General features: G+C 47.5%; 1 protein-coding gene and 1 non-coding gene across 2 annotated transcripts in view; one reads left to right on the top strand and one right to left on the bottom strand.

The window, feature by feature from the left end:
- Positions 1-21,687, bottom strand: part of LOC126458065 (vacuolar protein sorting-associated protein 11 homolog) — a 177,810-nt gene that overhangs the window by 47,413 nt on the left and 108,710 nt on the right. The window contains exons 10-14 of the mRNA XM_050094866.1: positions 18,171-18,317; positions 16,399-16,587; positions 16,186-16,308; positions 15,632-15,748; positions 5,482-5,705 (exon numbers count right to left, since the gene is read on the bottom strand). Coding sequence (XP_049950823.1) covers positions 5,482-5,705; positions 15,632-15,748; positions 16,186-16,308; positions 16,399-16,587; positions 18,171-18,317 — 800 coding nt within the window. The remainder of the gene's footprint in view (positions 1-5,481; positions 5,706-15,631; positions 15,749-16,185; positions 16,309-16,398; positions 16,588-18,170; positions 18,318-21,687) is intronic.
- Positions 17,088-17,159, top strand: Trnav-cac (transfer RNA valine (anticodon CAC)). Its single transcript has one exon. It is a non-coding gene; the product is annotated as a tRNA-Val (tRNA).

Below are 21,687 nucleotides of genomic sequence, written 5' to 3'. Positions count from 1 at the left end.
ATTGACAATATTATTTTTAGTTGCCAAAATTGCCCTTTCAAATAGCCAGTTCGGATTGGTATAGTTGTAAACAACGTTTGGTTAAATTTGGTTGAAGAGTTCATTTTCAACAGTGGCTACGTTGCAGAAATCGCTGTTGAGTTTAATGAGGCCTGTAGTCTGGTCAGTAGGAGATGTGCCTTCGCTTGTTTTTAAAAGCTCTTGGGCAAAATGTGCTGCTGTTTCAGCTTTCAATAGTTCAACTCTCATATTTATTGTTAGTCATAATAATTGCATGAATGGCCAGAGATGTGATTTTTTTAAAGCATGCATTGATCTTGTCTGCTGATGTTGACTTCAGGATAACGAAGTGTTTGTAAAAAATCTCCTGAGTGTACAAGTAGTGCTCTTCTCATCACTTCAGAAGTTCTTCACAAATCTTGTAATATTCTGTCCACGAAATCAAGCGACTTTTTTATGTGACACTGTGTATTTGTCTCAGAATATAATTTTACCTTGCTTCAGAAGTCCAGATGCTCTCGAGATTTTAAATACCGGGAATTGTTCTTTGGCTATTTTCAATGGTAGTTGTAGGGCAGAATGGGCAGTTTGTTCTCCTTCCATAAATGTGGCTATAATGCCAGATGATGCCAGTGCAAGTGCGATGTGTTGTTTAGGATGTATTTCCGCCAGCAATAGCTTTATTAGAAACATTTTCCCGGTGCTGCCTGGTGGACCCAAGTAAATAATTCTGCCAGTGTTGTTCATCCGGTCCACAATAATGTTGAAAATTTCCTTTTGATTGTCATTGGTTCAAATGGCTCTGAGCACTATGGGACTCAACTGCTGAGGTCATTAGTCCCCTAGAACTTAGAACTAGTTAAACCTAACTAACCTAAGGACATCACAAACATCCATGCCCGAGGCAGGATTCGAACCTGCGACCGTAGCGGTCTTGCGGTTCCAGACTGCAGCGCCTTTAACCGCACGGCCACTTCGGCCGGCTTTTGATTGTCATTGACGTGTGGTTTGTTGTGAGCAATGTATTGAAGTAATTCATTCATGTTGTAGCTTTTTCCTTTCCAATTTCAAAGCTTAGCACACTGACGCATATTTTTGTAGTGCTTGTATCCCAGGTTGTACCAAGGTCTGGTTCTTTATTGCTAAACATTTATATTCTAGGCGAATGAGTGTTTCATTGAGGATGTTGCTGAATTAAAAGGTTAGTTCAGGATGAGCTTGTTAAATTTGGTAGAGTATGTCATCACTCATACTCTCTTTGAAGGAGTCCCATAGCTGTTTTAGATTCAATGGGTTACATATTGTTAGAATTATGGTAAATGAATATCTCATTTTGTTCAGCTGAGGCTGTGAGTGAGGCTTCTTGTAGAGTTAATTACCAGTGGTTGTCACTTTCCAGTAGACCTAAGCATTGGAATTCTTCTCTGTACGTCTGGCATAGGTGACTGACAAAAATCTTGAGATCTGTGAAACTTGGGGCTCCCCGTATTTCGTGTAGCAACATCAGGAGGTAGAAACATCCAGCGCTGTTCAGATGTAAGGTGAAAAGTCAGCCTAGTGCACCTGTTTTCAAGACACCTTGATGATCTTCTGTTGGAATTCCTTGTTTTCATTGCTGAAAGATTTTTCTTGCTGTGTTCCATGTATAATAGGTAGGGTTGTCAACATATAGTAATGTTTTCGTGAATGGATCCATTTGCTAGAGTTGGCGAAAAGCTGTTTATGTATTGTTATGAGGTAGTTCTCTTGCAGTTCTTCTGGTGGTGTCTTTTGTGAAATAAGCTCTCTGTCCATTCTCCAAATGTACTGCAAGATGTTGCACAGCTGGTTCATGTTTGTGTATAGGAAAACCAAAAATCTGCCATGCTGCCTCGTTATTGTTGATGTATCTTCCCATTTGGTAAATGAGGATCTCGTCATTTCTGTGTTGTTGTTCGCAGTCTGTGGCTACTTGAAATACTGTCATGTCACTGCCTTTGTTCACATACTTACAGACATATTTGATGGATTTCACTGAACTGCAGTATTCTACATTTATGTGTGCTTGGATCACTTTGGAAAGCAGTTTTTTACATGGTACTACCCACTGATTATCTATTTCCAGTTCATTGCTGCCTCGTATTCATATTTTTGCTATGAAACCACCATTTTTGGGTGATTGTCTTCTGTATTTGGAATAGCCATCAACCCACATTTGCGTATTGTCCTAATATGATTTTTGGTATTTTTTGTATATTTTCCATCACTCACATGGCAAATTGGGGTTTAATGGCCCACATGGTCCACTATTATGTTGTACATGTCCATATCTTCTAGTGGGTTGGGAGATTCAGCTTGGATGACTTTGTTGATATCCCTGGGATGAATTCTGTCATATTGCGATACGAGATTGTGTGAATGAGGCAGTCCTCATTTTGCCATTTGCTTGTGTACATCCAGCATCTATTTTGTAAGACTTCTATAAATCTCATTTGTTTTTGTTGGAAAACTCGGGCTATGACATTTCAATGCACGGGGGCTTGTCTGTATCTTAGTTGTTCTTTGATTTCTGCGCACAATGAGTCGCATGTTAATGTTATGAAGAGGTCACATCATACATATTTTCTTATGTAGGCCATGGCATCTTCAGTGTATTCATGAATGTGTTTCAGACTTCCAGTGCATGATGAGGGCCAGATTACCATTGTTGCAATGTCATCAATGTTTCTGTCATTTATGATTGCATCTTGAAAGTGGATGTATTGTCTGTGTATAGTCTCTTCTGATTCAGTCTTACATAAAGCATCCATTCTGCTTCTATTTTTGCATACACATCTACCAGGAATTGTTGGAATAAATGGCAAGTGTTGATAATGTGACTGTTTCACTGCCTCTGATCATTAGGCAGTAAGCATAGAACTTTTTGGAAGTGACTCTCTTGTTTGTTTCTATGCCTGTTTCAGGTCATATTTGTTTCACATTACAATGATATCTATCCTCTCCATGCAGAAACATTAATGGATACTGGAGGCCATCATATGAACTGTGTGTCTCTGCAATGTGTTGTAGTCCTCCTCTTCTTCATTGTACAATTATGTCACAGCTTGGGTTTTCACTGTCCATAATTACGATGGTGACTTCATCTATTTCAGATGCATGAAATTGTCATTCATGTTCTCCAGGTGGTCTTTTGTTGGCTTGAAATATAACTTTATAGCCATCAGAGATCATTTGGTCTAGTGCCATTTTAAATATGAGAATCAGTTGATTGTGTTTGTGTAAGATTCTCTGTATGTCTTGGACTACTATTCACTTCAATCCCCTCATATTGTGCATCATCCCTCATATTATGCATCATTTATCAATTTCTGTTTCTTCATTTCCAATGAAATATAACTGCAGAAGTTTATGATCTTCATTGGGTAGTGTTAGTAATGATCCCATGTTGTGGTAGATTTGTTCGTGGAAGGAAAAAGCAATCAATTTCATCTCTGTCAGTGTTGACTGAAATGACACCAAAAGAAGTCATTTAGAAGCAGGTATTGCAGCTTTTATATTTTGAAGAAAGTGTTTTGATTCTGGAGTTCATTGGTCATGTAATGTAAAAATTCATTCATAGGTGCTTCCTGTGATGGTAATAAAATTTTTCCATTCTTGCAACATAACTCTGGAGTTTTCTACTGAATTTTTTCATGTTGCAAAATTGGCAGATGTTAGCCATTGTTCTGATTATCATGTGTTTGCATTTGTTATATTCTTTAGTCGGGTCATAGCGGAATACTTCATTTGTTAGGTTGTGCTGTTTACTTGTCCTCGTGTGCACTTCTCTAAGGGTGATGTTCACGGCTGGTGTGAGTTTGTAGTCTTTTATTATAAGATTGTGATACTATTCTTGATTCTTCAATCTGTTCATTTTGTTGTTCTTCCGTTTCTCTGATTCTCACAGTGCTCATTGTCATTCCCTGGAAACTTAAATGTGCTTTGCGCTCTTCGTCTGTTTCATTTTTCGCTATTCATTTTGTTTTCGCCATTTTGCTTCTGAACTGGCAAGATCTCTTCCTCTTTTACATTTGGACATTGGCTAAAATATAAATCAAATCAATTTTTTATTAACAAATACACTAAGCATACTTTCCAAACTGTACTTTTATTTATATTCAGTCATTGTATCATTTTGACTACTCACACTTCACTGTTTGTTTTTATTTTCTCACTGCACTACTTTTTCAGTTCGTCCTTTCGTCACAGATAAGAAACTGACGCTTGAACCCATGACAGGCTTCAAATGCTCCACAATGTTCCAGAAATTCCACAACATTCAAGAGGCTTCTGAATGTTCCACAATGATCTGGGATGTTACCGAACATTCTGGAATCTTTCTGAATGTTCCAGACTATTCCTGAACATTCCAAACCATCCCAGATCATTGTGGAACATTCTAGAAGAATGCTGTCGAATGTTCTTGATTGCTCTCAAATGTTCTAGAAATTTCTAGGTGATGAGATTCCAGCCCTTATATTTTCACAAGCATGCACTTCAGATAAAAATGGGATGCTTCTTCATGGCTAGGGGATAGAGGGCTACCACACCATATAACTGCCTTGACTGTACTGGGACTCAGAAATGCGTTTTAGTGGCACACATATTGTACACTTACTTTTATAATATATATTGAGTGTTGATTATTCACGAGTGAATTGAGTAGAATTCACAGCCTTTCACTTCCCAACAGCAATAATCAATACAGAAAGTTTAAAAATGAAAAGCGAACAACTTCTTCTCAAAGGACACTCAGAACATAAAATATCTGCAGAAATTTAAATATACGAGACTTGATTATTGGCATTACAGGACACACTTTTACTGAGCTACTGTAAACATTTACACTGCGAAACTGAAAGTGTGAAAAAAATCAAACTCCAACAATTTTTTTCCCCAGGTTCAATATTTACTGAAAATAACACAGCATCAAATTTTCATGCAGATATTTTTATCACTGAAAGTTTATGTTGCCTTGGCTTATGAAGTGAAAATTAAAGTAATATCTAGAAGTCATATGACTGTGTTAACTGCAGGCTTTACACATCCCCTTCTTGATTCTGGGGAAAATGGAGCAGTGTTCCTCCATTTGAATGCACCAATTAATCAAGGGCTGATAACTCAACAATGGTAAGTATTTAGGTAGTTTTCTACATCTTTCAAGGAAAATTTGAAATCATGATACTTGTATGTACACAACTACTATATTCAACAAATAGGTGGCACAGAAGTGCTTTCTTCCATATTCATAGAAGTAGGTGTCATCAATTTCACTCAGTTCCTTATCAATCATCTTGCAGGTAACAGAATATGAAATGCTTAATACGATGGAATGAAGGGTAGATTTGTGCAATAAATCGAAGGAAATAGATTTTTGTAATGACAATAATATAAAGAGATTATCTGGAAAAAGTGTAAAGGTTAAAAGAGTTTTGAAAGATGTTGCTGCTACAAAGTACTTACAGCTTTCCTTCTTCATAAAGATACAAAATTCCACTTCTAAAGTTGTGGATCTGACAGAGTATAAGTGTTTGATCTTTGTCATAGTTTGCTTCTGAATTTTGTAGCAGGCGGACAACTTTCTGCTCTACTGTACATTTACTTGTTACATCAGAAAGAGATTCCCATAGGTGTAGATAATGTTCAATCAGTGTATTGTACACCAGGGTGCTCCATTTTGTATGGACCTGAAAAAATACTATTATCAGCAGAGACACTACAATACACCCCCATAAAATTTATGTTGCATTTACCTAAGATATACCCTGACTGTACAGTGCTCTTAAAAGTATATGAAGACTGGGTTAATCAATGGAGAAAGTAAGTCAAAGTTAGAATAATTTCATGATATAAACTGTATATGTAAAAACCAGAAAGTACACTACTATTCAATGTCATCTTCATCAATGCTGGGTTGATTTGCTGGCTTCATGCCAAAGATACCATAGGTAAGGGTGAAAATTATGGTAAGTATACCTTTATAATATAATAACCTAGAGTGGATTACTACATTATTAGTAATTAGCCACAAAGTAGCTATACTGAAATTCCCAGTCATTTTCAGTCATATCCCTTAGCATGAAAAGATATTTCTATATTAATTTCCATACAAGATGTTTAACTCTCATGTGAGTGCACATGGGCAGGGCACATGCTGTGTTGTGTTGTGAAGTGGCTGTCTCAAGGAGGCCAAGTGCTTATAGATATGTAATGGGGTGTAAGGGTGGTGAATATTGTACAAGAATCAACCTACCTTAACTTAACTTACACACACAGCTTACTGAACTCGCCCCGTCCTGCACTTACATTAGCTTCCCCCTGCTACCACTTTCACAACAAGCAAAAGCAGACTGGTGAAACTGTAAGTGAGGTGGTGGTGGTGGTGGTGGTGGTGGTGGTGGTGGTGAGTGGGAGGAATAAGAGGATGAGAACAAAGAGTTTAAGAGGAGAGGACTGTGTGGGAGGAAAGGGAATGTATGGGGGGTAGAAGTGTGTAGCAAGAGTTGGTGTGTGTAAGGGAAAGAAGAGTGTGCATAGGGGAGGGGAGAGGAGAGTGAAGAGGGGTGTGAGAGGGGAACATGCAGAGGTAAGGGGTGAGAGGGGAGCGTGCAGAGAGGATGGGTGTGAGAGGCGAGCGTGCAGAGGGAGGGGTGAGAGGCGAGCGTGCAGAGGAGAGCGTGCAGAGGAGAGCGTGCAGAGGAGAGCGGGCAGAGGAGAGCGGGCAGAGGAGAGCGGGCAGAGGAGAGCGGGCAGAGGAGAGCGGGCAGAGGAGAGCGAGGTGTGGGGGTGGGAATGGAGTGTGCAGAGGGTGTGGGGGTGAGAGGGGAGCGTGCAGAGGGGGTGGGGGTGAGAGGGGCACGTGCAGATGGGGTTGTGGAGACAGGGGAGCATAATGAGGCTAGGGGTGAGAGGGGAACATAATGAGGGGAAGGGTGAGAAGGGTGGGGGCGTTAGGCGAGGGGGTGAGAGGTGAGGGGGGTGAGAGGTGAGGGTGGTGATAGGTGAGGGGGTGATAGGTGAGGGTGGTGATAGGTGAGGGTGGTGATAGGTGAGGGGGTGAGAGGTGAGGGTGGTAACAGGTCAGTGTGGTGACAGGTGAGGGCGGTGACAGGTGAGTGTGGTGACAGGTGAGGGTGGTGACAGGTGAGGGGGGTGAGAGGTGGCGGGGTGAGAGGTGACGGGGTGAGAGGTGACGGGGTGAGAGGGGAGGAAGGGAGGGTGTGACATGGGAGGAGGGAAGGTGTGAGGGGGAGGAGGGGAGGGTGTGAGAGGGGAGGAGGGGAGGGCATGTGAGGGGAGGAGGGGAAGGCAGGTGAGGGGAGGATGGGACGGCATGAGAGGGGAGGATGGGAGGGTGTGAGAGGGGAGGAGGGGTGGGCGTGTGAGGGGAGGAGGGGAGGATGTGTGAGGGGAGGAGGGGAGGGCGTGTGAGGGGAGGGGGGAGGGCGTGTGAAGGGAGGAGGGGAGGGCGTGTGAGGGGAGGAGGGGAGGGCGTGTGAGGGGAGGAGGGGAGGGCGTGTGAGGGGAGGAGGGGAGGGCGTGTGAGGGGAGGAGGGGAGGGTGTGAGAGAGGAGGAGGGGAGGGAGTGAGAGGGGAGGAGGTGAGTTGGCGAAAGGGGAGGAGGTGAGGTGGCGAGAAGGGAGGAGGTGATGTGCCGAGAGGGGAGAAGGTGAGGTGGCGAGAGGGGAGGAGGTGAGATGCGGAGGGGAGGGGGTCATTGGGGAGGAGGTCAGGGGTGAAGGGGCAGAGGAGAAGGGGTGAGAGGGGAGGAGGTGAGATGGGAAGGGGTGAGAGGGGAGGAGGTGAGATGGGAAGGGGTGAGAGGGGAGGGCATGAGAGGGGAGGGGTTGAGAGGGGAGGGTGTGAGAGGGGAGGTGATGAAAGGGGAGGGGATGAAAGGGGAGGGGGTGAAAGGGGGGGTGAGAGGGGATGGGCTGTGAGGGGAGGGGGTCAGGGTGGAGGGGGTGAGTGGTGAGGGGGTGAGAGGGGAGGGGGACAGGGTGGATGGGGTCAGTGGGGAGGGGATCAGTGGGGAGGGGGTCAGAGGGGAGGGGGTCAGAGGTGAGGGGGTCAGAGGGGAGGGGGTCAGAGGGGAGGAGGTCAGAGGAGAGGGGGTCAGAGGAGAGGGGGTCAGAGGAGAGGGGGTCAGGGTGGAGGGGGGCAGAGGAGAAGGGGTCAGGGGGAAGGGGTGAGAGGGGAGGGCGAGAGGTAGGAGTTAGAGGAGAGGGCGAGAGGTAGGGGTCAGAGGGGAGGGCGAGAGGTAGGGGTTAGTGGGGAGGGGTAAGAGGGGATGGGTGAGAAGGAGGGGTAAGAGGGGATGGGGTGAGAGGGGATGGGGTGAGAGGGGTAAGAGGGGACGGGTGAGAAGGAGGGGTAAGAGGGGATGGGGTGAGAGGGGTAAGAGGGGACGGGTGAGAAGGAGGGGTAAGAGGGGATGGGGTGAGAGGAGATGGGGTGTGAAGGGTGGAGTGAGAGGGGATGGGCTGTGAAGGGTGGAGTGAGAGGGGATGGGGTGAGTTGGGATGGTGTGAGAGGAGAGGGGTTGAGGCAGAAGAGGTTAGACAGGGGGGGTGTGGGGAGGGGTGAGAGGAGAGGTGTGAGGGGGAGGTGAGAGGGGAGGAGGTGAGAAGGGGAAGGGGGTGACAGGGAAGGGGTTGATAGGGGAGGGGGTGAGAGGGGACAGGGTGAGAGGGAAGGGGTTGATAGGGGACAGGGTGAGAGGGAAGGGGTTGATAGGGGAGGAGGTGAGAGGGGAGGAGGTGAGAGGGGAGGAGGTGAGAGGGGAGGAGGTGAGAGGGGAGGGAGTGATGGGGGAGGGTGTGAAAGGCGAGCGGGTAAGAGGGGAGGGGCAAGAGGGGAGGTGGTAAAAGGGCAGGTGGCAAGAGGGGAGGGGGTGTGAGAGGGGAGGGGGTGAGAGGGGAGGGTGTGAGAGGGGAGAGCGTGGGTGGGGAGGGGGTGAGGGGAGGGGGTGAGAGGGGAGGGGTGAGGAGAGGGTGTGAGAGGGGAGGGGTAAGGAGAGGGTGTGAGAGGGGAGGGTGTGAGAGGGGAGGGGTGAGAAGAGGGTGTGAGAGGGGAGGGGGTGAGAGGGGAGGGTGTGAGAGGGGAGGGGGTTAGAGGGGAGGGGGTGAGAGGGGAGGGGGTGAGAGGGGAGGGGGTGAGAGGAGAGGGGGTGAGAGGAGAGGGGGTGAGAGGAGAGGGGGTGAGAGGAGAGGGGGTGAGAGGAGAGGGGGTGAGAGGAGAGGGGGTGAGAGGAGAGGGGGTGAGAGGCGTGGGGGTGAGAGGCGTGGGGGTGAGAGGCGTGGGGGTGAGAGGCGTGGGGGTGAGAGGCGTGGGGGTGAGAGGCGTGGGGGTGAGAGGCGTGGGGGTGAGAGGCGAGGGGGTGAGAGGCGAGGGGGTGAGAGGTGAGGGGGTGAGAGGCGAGGGGGTGAGAGGCGAGGGGGTGAGAGGCGAGGGGGTGAGAGGCGAGGGGGTGAGAGGCGAGGGGGTGAGAGGCGAGGGGGTGAGAGGTGAGGGGGTGAGAGGTGAGGGGGTGAGAGGGGAGGGTGTGAGAGGGGAGGGGGTGAGAGGGGAGGGGGTGAGAGGGGAGGGGGTGAGAGGGGAGGGGGTGAGAGGGGAGGGATGAGAGGGAACATGTGAGAGGGGAGGGGTGAGAGGGGACATGTGAGAGGGGAGGGGTGAGAGGGGACATGTGAGACCGGAGGGGTGAGAGGGGAGGGTGTGGCAGGGGAGGGGTGAGAGGGGACATGCAGGAAGAAGAGGTTGAGAGGGGAACATAATGAAGAGAGTGGGTGAAAGGAAACTTGCAGAGGGGAGCATGCAGAGGGGAGCTTGTAAAGGGGAGCTTGCAGTGGGCACGTGCAGAATAGTGTGGGACGGGAGGGAGCCTGCAATGGGGAACATCTAGAGGGGTGTGAGAGAGAAGCATGCAGAGAGGCGGGGGTTAGAGAGGAGTGTGCAGAGGGGAGGGGTGAGAGGGGAGCATGCAGAGAGGATGGGGGGTGAGAGGTGACAGTGCAGATGGGGTAGGGGTGAGTGAGGGGAGGGGTTGGGAGGGTGTTACAGGGGAATGGGTTAGAGGGGAGAGAGTAGGAGGGGAGGAGGTGACAAGGGAAGGGGAGAGTGGCGAGGGGGGGAGAGGGGAGGGTGAGAGGGGGGTGAGGGAGACAGGGCATGGTAAGAGAGGGGAGGGCGAGAGGGGGGTGGTAAAGAGAGGGGAGGGTGAGAGGGGGGGAGGTAAAGAGAGGGGAGGTTAAGAGAAGGGAGGGTAAGAGTGGGGATGGCAAGGGGGGAGGGTAAGGGGTGGAGGGTAAGAGGGGGGAGTGTGTGATAGGGGGGAGTGTGTGAGAGTGGGGAGTGTGTGAGAGTGGGGAGTGTGTGAGAGTGGGGAGTGTGTGAGAGTGGGGAGTGTGTGAGAGGAGGGAGTGTGTGAGAGGAGGGAGTGCGGGGGTGGGGGGAGTGTGCGGGAGGGGTGAGGGATAGGGGGGGAGATAGAGGGGGGGGGAGATAGAGGGGGAGGGTTCGAGGGGGGAGTGTTAGAGGGGGGAGGGTTATAGGGGGGCGGGTTAGAGGGGGGCGGTTAGAGGGGGGCGGTTAGAGGGGGGCGGTTAGAGGGGGGCGGGTTAGAGGGGGGCGGGTTAGAGGGGGGCGGGTTAGAGGGGGGCGGGTTAGAGGGGGGCGGGTTAGAGGGGGGCGGGTTAGAGGGGGGCGGGTTAGAGGGGGGCGGGTTAGAGGGGGGCGGGTTAGAGGGGGGCGGGTTAGAGGGGGCGGGTTAGAGGGGGGCGGGTTAGAGGGGGGCGGGTTAGAGGGGGAGGGTTAGAGAGGGGAGGGTTAGAGGGGGGCGGGTTAGAGGGGGGAGAGGGGAGCATGTGAGAGGGTGAGGGTGTGAGAGGGTGAGGGGGGAGCGTGTGAGGGGGGAGCGTGTGAGGGGGGAGCGTGTGAGGGGGGAGCGTGTGAGGGGGGAGCGTGTGAGGGGGGAGCGTGTGAGGGGCGAGCGTGTGAGGGGGGGGCGTTGAGGGGGGGGCGTGTGAGGGGGGGGCGTGTGAGGGGGGGGCGTGTGAGGGGGGGGCGTGTGAGGGGGGGCGTGTGAGGGGGGGCGTGTGAGGGGGGGCGTGTGAGGGGGGGGCGTGTGAGGGGGAGCGTGTGAGGGGGGAGCGTGTGAGAGGGGAGCGTGTGAGAGGGGAGCGTGTGAGAGGGGAGGGAATGAGTGGAGAGGGTGTGAGAGGGGAGGGAATGAGTGGAGAGGGTGTGAGAGGGGAGTGTGTGGGAGGGGGTGAGTGGGGAGTGTGTGGGAGGGGGTGAGTGGGGAGTGTGTGGGAGGGGGTGAGTGGGGAGGGTGTGAGAGGGGAGTGGGTGGGAAGGGGGTGAGTGGAGAGGGTGTGAGTGGGGAGTGAGTGAGAGGGGACAAGGTGAGAGAGATGGGGGTGATGGGAATGTGCAGAAGGGAAAGGGGAAAAGGGTACCGTGCAGGGGGAAAGGGTAGTGTGCAGGGGGAACGAGTAGCGTGCAGGGGGAAAGAATAGTGTGCAGGGGGAAAGAATAGTGTGCAGGGGGAAAGAATAGTGTGCAGGGGGAAAAAATAGTGTGCAGGGGGAAAGGGTAGCACGCTGGGGGAAAGGGTAGCATGCATGGGGAAAGAGTAGCGTGCAGGGGGAATGAGGTGTGTGGAGCGAAGAAAAGCAGCACTGAGTGGGAAAGAGGAGCATGGAGGCAGGAAGAGAGGGGAGCAAGAGGAGTGTGGAGGGAGCAAGAGGAGTACTGAGGGAGAAACGCGAGTGCAGAGGGAGGAACGCGAGTGCAGAGGGAGGAACGCGAGTGCAGAGGGAGGAACGCGAGTGCAGAGGGAGGAACGCGAGTGCAGAGGGAGGAACGCGAGTGCAGAGGGAGGAACGCGAGTGCAGAGGGAGGAACGCGAGTGCAGAGGGAGGAACGCGAGTGCAGAGGGAGGAACGCGAGTGCAGAGGGAGGAACGCGAGTGCAGAGGGAGGAACACGAGTGCAGAGGGAGGAACACGAGTGCAGAGGGAGGAACACGAGTGCAGAGGGACAAAGACGAGTGCAGAGGGACAAAGACGAGTGCAGAGGGACAAAGACGAGTGCAGAGGGACAAAGACGAGTGCAGAGGGACAAAGACGAGTGCAGAGGGACAAAGACGAGTGCAGAGGGACAAAGACGAGTGCAGAGGGACAAAGACGAGTGCAGAGGGACAAAGACGAGTGCAGAGGGACAAAGACGAGTGCAGAGGGACAAAGACGAGTACTGAGGGACAAAGACGAGTACTGAGGGACGATGAGGAGTACTGAGGGACGATGAGGAGTACTGAGGGACAATGAAGAATATTGAGTTAGGAAGAGGAATATTGAGAGAGTAAGAGGAGTGTGGAAAGAGTAAGAGGTGAGTGGAAAGAGGAAGATGAGTGTAGAACAGGAATAGGAGTGTGGAGGGAGATAGAGGAGTGTACATGGGGAGTTGAGCATGTAGAGGAAAAAAGAATGTCTAGGGGGGAAGACAAGCATGTAGGGCAAAGAGGAGAGGGTAGGGAGGAGTATGTAGGGAACAAGAGGAGTGTGTAGGGGAGAAGAGGAGTATGAGGGGAGAAGAGGAGTGGGGACAAGAGAAGAGGGATGCGTAGCGGAGAAGATAGGTGCATAGGGAGGAAGAGGTCTACTTGGCAGAGAAGAGGAGAGGCATGTGTATATACGCGGGGGTCAAGTGTGGTCCGGGAGGGCACAATCTGTCCAGGGAGGCACAATCTGTCCAGGGAGGCACGATCTGTCCAGGGAGGCACGATCTGTCCAGGGAGGCACGATCTGTCCAGGGGGGCACAATATGTCCCGGGGGTTCACGATCTGTCCCGGGGGTTAACGATCTGTCCCGGGGGTTAACGATCTGTCCCGGTGGTTAACGATCTGTCCCGGTGGTTAACGATCTGTCCCGGTGGTTAACGATCTGTCCCGGTGGTTAACGATCTGTCCCGGTGGTTAACGATCTGTCCCGGTGGTTAACGATCTGTCCCGGGGGTGAGGGTGGGCACGATCTGTCATGGGGGGGCCCGATCTGTCATGGGGGGGCCCGATCTGTCATGGGGGGGGGGGCCCGATCTGTCATGAGGGGGGGCCCGATCTGTCATGGGGGGGGGGGCCCGATCTGTCATGAGGGGGGGCCCGATCTGTAATTGGCGGGGGGGAGGGGGGGCGGCGAACTGTCATGGGGGGGCCCGATCTGTCATTGGGGGGGGGGGGGGGCACGATCTGTCATTGGGGGGGGGGCGCACGATCTGCCCAGGGAGGGGGGGGGACACACGATCTGCCCAGGGAGGGGGGGGGGACACACGATCTGCCCAGGGAGGGGGGGGGGGCATGTGCGGTCGAGAGGGTGCACGGGAGGTCGCGTTGGGCCACGGGCGGTCGAGTTGGGCCACGGGCGGTCGAGTTGGGCCACGGGCGGTCGAGTTGGGCCACGGGCGGTCGAGTTGGGCCACGGGCGGTCGAGTTGGGCCACGGGCGGTCGAGTTGGGCCACGGGCGGTCGAGTTGGGCCACGGGCGGTCGAGTTGGGCCACGGGCGGTCGAGTTGGGCCACGGGCGGTCGAGTTGGGCCACGGGCGGTCGAGTTGGGCCACGGGCGGTCGAGAGAGGGCACGGGCGGTCGAGAGAGGGCACGGGCGGTCGAGAGAGGGCACGGGCGGTCGAGAGAGGGCACGGGCGGTCGAGAGAGGGCACGGGCGGTCGAGAGAGGGCACGGGCGGTCGAGAGAGGGCACGGGCGGTCGAGAGAGGGCACGGGCGGTCGAGAGAGGGCACGGGCGGTCGAGAGAGGGCACGGGCGGTCGAGAGAGGGCACGGGCGGTCGAGAGAGGGCACGGGCGGTCGAGAGAGGGCACGGGCGGTCGAGAGAGGGCACGGGCGGTCGAGAGAGGGCACGGGCGGTCGAGAGAGGGCACGGGCGGTCGAGAGAGGGCACGGGCGGTCGAGAGAGGGCACGGGCGGTCGAGAGAGGGCATGGGCGGTGGAGGGGAGAAGAGTGGTCAAGTGGAGAACAGCTGTGAAGGGATGACAAGGTGTGCAAAGGGGAGAAGGGCAGTGTATTGGGGAGAAGGGCAATGTATTGGGGAGAAGGGCAGTGTATTGGGGAGAAGGGCAGTGTATTGGGGAGAAGGGCAGTGTAGGGGAGAGTGTCTTCACTCCCTTGTGCTCAAGCTACAGTACTGTGATTCTGACAGAAAGTGAGGCACTGTTTTCTCTCACCAGGACAAATGGAGAATTGGGCTGCTCCTACAGGCATGCTTGGATAGCCAAGGTAGTTAAGGCGATCACTTGTAACAAGCGGGAAATCCAGTTCTGTGTCCTAGCCCGGGTCAAATTCTCATTTGTTCTGAAATATTCTACAGCTAATGCGGGACCATAATGACAACTTGTGAATTGCTTCTTAAGTAAATAATTAACGAACATTTTGAATAAAATTGAGGACATATATGGCTCAGCTGACTGAATACTGTAGTCAACACAGTTATGAACTTGATTTAAAATGAATACTGCAGTGTCACGAAATTCACTCAAATATGATGACAGATTTACAAAAGATCAAAAAAAAATATGTCGGTCCTGCCTCGAACTGAAGAATATAAACTATAGCAAGTGCAACTAAATTACATAAAATAGCAGAATACTTTGCATAGTCGCAGATACAATTTTAAGCTTGAGGATCACCAATCCTGAGCATACCCATGCGTTGGATATTGATTAAAGTATCCTAAAACGTAGTCATTTTTAAATTTCTTTGTAGGTATGAAATTGAACCATGTACTTCACAGTGGTTTGCTGTGTCAGAAATCTTGGAGGGACTGGCTGGAGAACAGCAGATATATTTATCTCGTACCATTCACGAGCACTTGTTAGTCATTTGGTGAACTGTTGTCACTTTCAGTCTCCAATGAAATAACATCATATTCTTCTCCATTTTCTGAGCAGTTAAATTCAATGTCAAACTCAGAATCACTGTAGCCATCAATTTTTGGTAGCACTGCCAAAACAGCAATACAGGACGAAGTCTGAAAGCAGGCGTTTGTTGTCAAGAATCCAAAGCTGCATGCAGTAAATGCAATATCTGGTGGCAATCATCTCAGCAAAAAAGCATGACAGCCAGATTAAAAATATAGGACTGGATGTTCTCTAGCAGCCCAACACTTAACTATCAGCATCAAAACAGATATGAATGAGGTTTTATTTTTTCCGAGTTCTGGTCCCAAGTTGTCTGAATAGTTTCAGGATTTTAAGTTTCTGTCAAAATAATAAAAATGAAATAGCTGGGGATTTTATGTCAAGATGTTAGGCACAACTTTTCATACTTTTTCTGATGTAGCCATTGCCAGACTCTGGAAAAGTAACTTTTGGTTTTGGAAGGTTGATGTTTGATCTGCTGCAATGCATATGACATCTTGTCAGAAAGACAAACCTGTACTGCAAACTGACTTTATCTATATCTTAATGTAATTTATATGCAGTAAATTCTATTTTTGCAATTCACATTAGGTGGTAAAGCAACACTTGTGACTGACAACTATCACATAAATTTACATTATAAAAAGCACGCACACATAAGTGCGTGCAGAAGTACTCACCTTCACTAAATGTTCAAGAAATTCCACAAGCCTCTCAGAATTATTTAGGAACAGATGAATGAAATCTTCTGGGTTTGCTCGTTCCACGTGCAAAGAAGAAGAACCATCCAACATACTCTAAACAATATCAATCACAATAACTAACAACTAGCAAAACCAAGCATTATTATTGTCATCTGATAATAAAGCATTTGATAAACACTTTTGTATCAAACAATGGGAACTCCAGGTATGAATATCATCAATGTAGGTAAAGACAGAATACTACTTACCATCCACAAGACACATCAAGTTGCAGACAGGCACAATTAAAAGACACTTTTAAATGTGCCTGTCTGCAACTTGACATGTCTACTTCAAGGTAAGTAGCAACCTGTCTTTTTCTACATTGTTGATACTTTTGTGTCAAGCATTTTTCGTATTCACTGCAGAAAATTTTACTTAACATTATTTATAAAATTGTGTGGAATACTTGTAAAATAGAACACACAATCTTCTTGAGACATTGTAATTGATGAACCAGAACTTGGCAATTATAGTATCAGACCATTTACCTGATCAACAAGAGGTTTGTTACTTGGTCTATAATCTGTACACAATCTTTTCAGAAACTGTGTTGCTTCATCTGGAGCATGTTGGATCAAAATATTTCCATATTTCTTCATATTTGATTCAGCCTGAATAAAAGAAAAATTAGAATACATGTGCTTAATTTTTGCTTAGATGTAACAATATAAAATTAAACTAAATCACACTAATTACCCTACCTCTTCAAATTCCAAGCTGCCTATGTATTCCAGTGCTTCTTTATACTTCAGAAGATCTTCTATCTGAATCTTTAAATACCAACTATGCATACCATGTTTTTTTGCTAGCATAAGAGCATCCTCTCTAGATACTTGGCGGCATACTTTAATAGCGATTTCAACATCAAAATCAACTTCACGGTCTTTGGTCTGAAAATATTATAATTTATTTGTGACATTAATTGTGTAGTGTCTCACACTTTACCATAAAACAAACATCACTATTCAAAGACTTTTTCGTGCACTTCTACATGCTAAACTGCAGTGTGGTCTTATATATAAATGGGTCGGTCATAAATCACTTTACAAAATGTTTTCTTCCATCATTTAATTTTCTTTTTAAGTCCAGAGGACTAATATGGCTCTGCAGGTGAAAGAAAGAGGGGGAAGAGAGGGTCTGGAGAAATTTGCAGCCACACACATGGCGTACTATTATCGTCAATGAACTGGCGATACATGTGATGGATTACATTGCCCATCCACTGGAAAATGCAACCTCCACGTGAAAAACCTTGTGTATTTCCTAAAACAGCTTCATTTTAGTGAACTTGGGCTAACGACAAGCTTAAATATGCTCTCTATCTTTGTCTGGATATTGTTATCCAACGAATTTGAGAAGAATATATAAATGAAGTGCTTATATTTACTGAGCAGGGTGGTGCAGTGGTCAGCACACTGGACTCACATTTCGGAGGACGATGGTTCAAACCCATCTCCGACCATCCTGATTTAGGTTTTCCATTATTTTCCTAAATCGTTTCAGGCAAATGCTGGGATGGTTCCTTTGAAAGGGCATGGCCGATTTCCTTCCTAATCCTTTCCTAATCCGAGCTTGTGCTCCGTCTCTAATGACCTTAATGTTGATGGGACGTTAAACACTAATCTCCTACTACTACTACTACTTATGTTATGCTACTAAAGGACTGCATGCTACGAAAGAAGCACCACCTAGTAAAGGGTTCGCTACAACTTTTCACTACAGCTGCATTTTGTCAGGCATTATACTATGGACAGATATAATTAATAACTCAACATCAGAATGCAAGATGTGCCAACTTATCTTTATTCTATTAATTATTGTACATTCCCCATCAAAGTATACCAACAAGGTAAAAACTAACTGTGGAGTTATCTACCTTTACTGACAACTCCAGTGCAAAACTGTATATTGTTTTGCAATGGCACAACCATCACAAATATTGCACTAGAACCAATAAACACACGCAAAAGACCTGGTTGTTTTAAGTCTTATAATATCACTGACCTCAAGCAGTAACAACACAGTAGGCATTAACATATGAACATTAATTTACTTTCATTGGTGTAACAGACAAGTATAGCTGGAAACCTGCACTAAAAAGCATTTGATAAAACTAATTTTCACTGTTGAAAATATTATTAGCTTCTCAAAGTGGCTGTTATCTAACTAATGTAAGTGTATATATCTGTTATAGTGTTACATTCCTTATTTTCAATATTGTTAGAGGTACAGCCCCTTGTATTTAATGGTAAACTCTACACATGACCATTCAATTTAATCACATCCCCCTCTCTCTGCCACCCTCTTTGAAAAGGAACAATATTCAAGATTCAAGCTTAAACAAAAATCTTGTAGCTAGTGTAATGTCACTGAAATACGTAACAACAGAGCACTTAAGGCTCTTCATTTTGTGATAGCTGAACTTCTGCATTAGGATGTGCACTTGGTAGAAGAACTTCGTCATTGAACTTACCATGATAAATTCCTTAAGTTTTTCTGTATTATTCAATTTTGTGTAACAGTTGAGTAATAATGTTGTATGATCCTCAGTTGCAAGACCTTGTTTATGCAGAGCTTGCAGATACGTTGTTAATTTATCAATATGCTGAGAATCCAGAAACTGAAATCAAAACAGAAAGCAGAAGCATTCATACACTGATTAGAACCAGTAAAAATAATTTAAAAAAATATTTATTTGGTCTCTCTGTCATGCGATTCGGTTACGGCAAAATACATTTAGCAATAACTGCTCATTAAAAATACATTTTAAAATAATTAAGACATTCACAATGCATAAATTTATCATGAAACTACAGCAAGAATCTGGTAAATAACTTTCAGATTTTGTAGAAACTATAGTGATGTCAAGAGGCAGGAGGTTCACTGTTTTGGTGGTCCTCTTGATCTTCATACAACTGATTTAGAATTTCTTCCAAAAATTTAGCCAGGATGGTTGGCTGAGGGGTTAAGGGACTAAACAACAAGATCATCAGTCTCTCAATTAAGGGGTAGTCCACTTGGAGTTTGTGAGATGAGCCATAAATTTGACTGAATTGTCATACTGCGGCAAAAATGGGTTGAGGAGATTGAGGGACTAAATAACAAGGTCATCAGTCTCTTGCTGAATAGGGAGTCCATCTAGAGTTAGTGGAATGAGCCATAAAATTGAATTAATTGTGATAGTTTGTAGGAGTGGTAAAATTGAGATATTGAAAGCAATATTGGTGCCAAGAATAAGAAACAACTGAATGAGAGATAAAAGCATATAGGCAGGGCCAATCTACAGGCCAGAGAGCAGACAATATCCCCCACCCCACACCCCTTCCTCCGGACTCATCTGTGGCTAGACCAGGGCTGGCCAGAAATTCTGCACGCGTGCGATGCTCCTGCACATGTGCAACTTCCGGGTCACAGCGTGCACACCGCAGCCATCACCGTTCATGTAGTGCATGTTTCTACGCACAGATGTTGCTTTATCCACTTGCTGGGATACTCTGTACCGGCACATTCTAGTGCTCTTCCCACAGCTTGCAAGCCAGCCATGGGAAGGTATTTTGCGTATTAAACATTTAAAATACTGTCACAGTCTACTCATTGAGACGTCTACTTTTATGTTAACAGTTTAACCCAGTAAGACAAGTAATACAGTTAACAACCGTGGATTTTTATTAAGGCAGCTTGACTGACGGCACATAAATACGCGTAATGTTTTTGATCTAGTATTTAAAAAAAGAAAGCACTTAGCGACTTCCAACGAACCTTAATCATGATTTCAAATAACATTAAACCAATGCAAGGTTTCCTATAACTAACTCTCGGTGCCCTCAGTTACAGCCACATAATTTCTGTCTCACTGACCTCTGAACAGAATGACAACCGCAGACCTCTCAATGATCACCTGTACCATTGTTGCTATATCTTTCATCAGTTCCGTCCGAAATCTGCATAATAATCGACAATTAGATGAATGTTTCATTTTATCAACTTCAGCTGAGCATAGCCCTTCACACATTTAAAAAAAAAAAGCCTAAATGTAAGTGTACAACAATCTGTTTGATGACCAATTTTCCTGATAATAATGTAACATGGAGCAGAATGAGGCAATAATGCGCAGTTAGTAAACAATAATTTTTAATTATGAAAGGAATAAATCCAAATACGTTTATCGCTGGTTATGAGAAATGATATAGTTAATATCGGGCACAAAAGCACGGCTCACTGACAAACGCAAGCAGTTGCGGGAGATTTTCATCACTGATGCTTGATCGAATTGACTGAGAACATAGATCTACTGTCCTTTGCTTTTTCACAGTACCTGCCATTTCTCAGTACTTCTCTGTTAAGGTTACGGTCACCAGGGGTAAACGAGACTGGGTATATTGCGCTCTTGCTTGTACCACATAAACAGGGAAGAGGAGCCGCCGCCGTTCATTTAGGACACATGTCGAATAACAGATGTTGCTGTCGCACATGTGCAGCACTTCCGCACGTCTGCACACTGTGCAGTGTTTGGCCGGCCCTGGGCTAGACACATCTCCCCCATATCCAACTGCTGTTGATCCGATGCAGGGATAACACAGTAACTGAATGAATAATTCCTTCACAACAGGTGGAGAACAAGCATAACAGTAAAAATGGAAAGGCTAAAAACCTCATGAACATCAGTAAAAACAACAATCACAAAAAGGAAGTGCAAAATAATCAGAGTGGTAAGTGAGTGGATGTAGTCGAGTGTTTCCCTGGGCTCAGTATATGATGGGAGACACCCTCCCACAAATGTCCAACCCCCAATGTTACAGATGGGAATAGAAGCCACTCTTTGGAGGGAGCATGATCACTTGTTCAACTGTTCTTTTGACATCAGCTAGTATCAAGGATGAGAAAGCCTTGAAGTTTGTCCCTCATCAAAGTGCTATATAAAAGGGCAATCCTAAAAATGTAAAATATGCTGCAGCAGAAAAAAAGGCTAACTGCATCTAGAAATAATTAAAAACAGAGTGAAAGAGAAATGACTAGGGCAGCTGGCTCAGGAAACAGGGTTGAGGACGCATTGGGCATAGCACGTGGAAGGAGATTCCCGAACCCCAACCGAGCCACCCCATCTTGAATGCAGTTTAAAACATCAGTTCTCAGAATAGAAATCTCTTTCTCAGAGGAAATAAAGAACCAGTTCACCTCTCTGTACATTGTCTGCCAATATTAGTGGCAAAGAATTTGCAAGACCATGCTTGAAATCGAGAGCCAGGAGGAGGGAGCATTTGACATGGATTGAGCTACTGTCTGTAAGGTTCTGCAACCACAATGTGGGGTAGATCGTTGCATAGGGTAAAGCTGTGGGTTAACTTAGTTTGACTGATGTTGGGATGATGCAGGATAGCGGATTCCTTCTGGGAAGAACAGGAGGAGAAGGGATGTGCAGTGTAGGCTCCTCGATAGAGTGGGGTTTATGAGAGTTGTTCCACCTCCAACTGAGTAGGGATCTTATCTGCACTCTTCAATCCATGCCTGGGATCATAAAAGTGAATGAGTAGTTGCTTCTCTCTCCACACAGGCAGCCAATTTATTTCCTGAGATACCCACTTGACTTGGGCCCCACATAAAGACTACCGAGCTGGTAGTACAACTGAAGTAAGAGGAAATATCGTGGATAGCAGATATTATAGGGTGAAAAGAGTAACACTAATTAATAGCCTGGAGACTACTCATAAGTCACTGCAAATTAATGTATGTTTGAGGGAGTTGTGTACAGTAAAACTATGCCTCTGTCTGGTAACGACTTATCTCCATACAAAAACAGTACGTGTTTTGACACAAATGCTGTTTCTGACTGAAGGGAGTTGTAAAAACACGACATGTTCTGCTCGTGGCTTTAGAGTTGCCAGTGCAAGTAAATAAAATGTTGTGTGACTAGGGCCTCCTGTGGGGTAGACAGATCGCCAGGTGAAAATCTTTCGATTTGACGCCACTTCGGAGGCTTGCGCGTGGTTGGG

The sequence above is a fragment of the Schistocerca serialis genome, chromosome 2 (genome assembly GCF_023864345.2).
Source record: "Schistocerca serialis cubense isolate TAMUIC-IGC-003099 chromosome 2, iqSchSeri2.2, whole genome shotgun sequence".
Lineage (NCBI taxonomy): Eukaryota > Metazoa > Arthropoda > Insecta > Orthoptera > Acrididae > Schistocerca > Schistocerca serialis.
The sequence above is the reverse complement of the archived record's forward strand: the minus strand, read 5'-3'. Positions and strand labels throughout refer to the sequence as shown.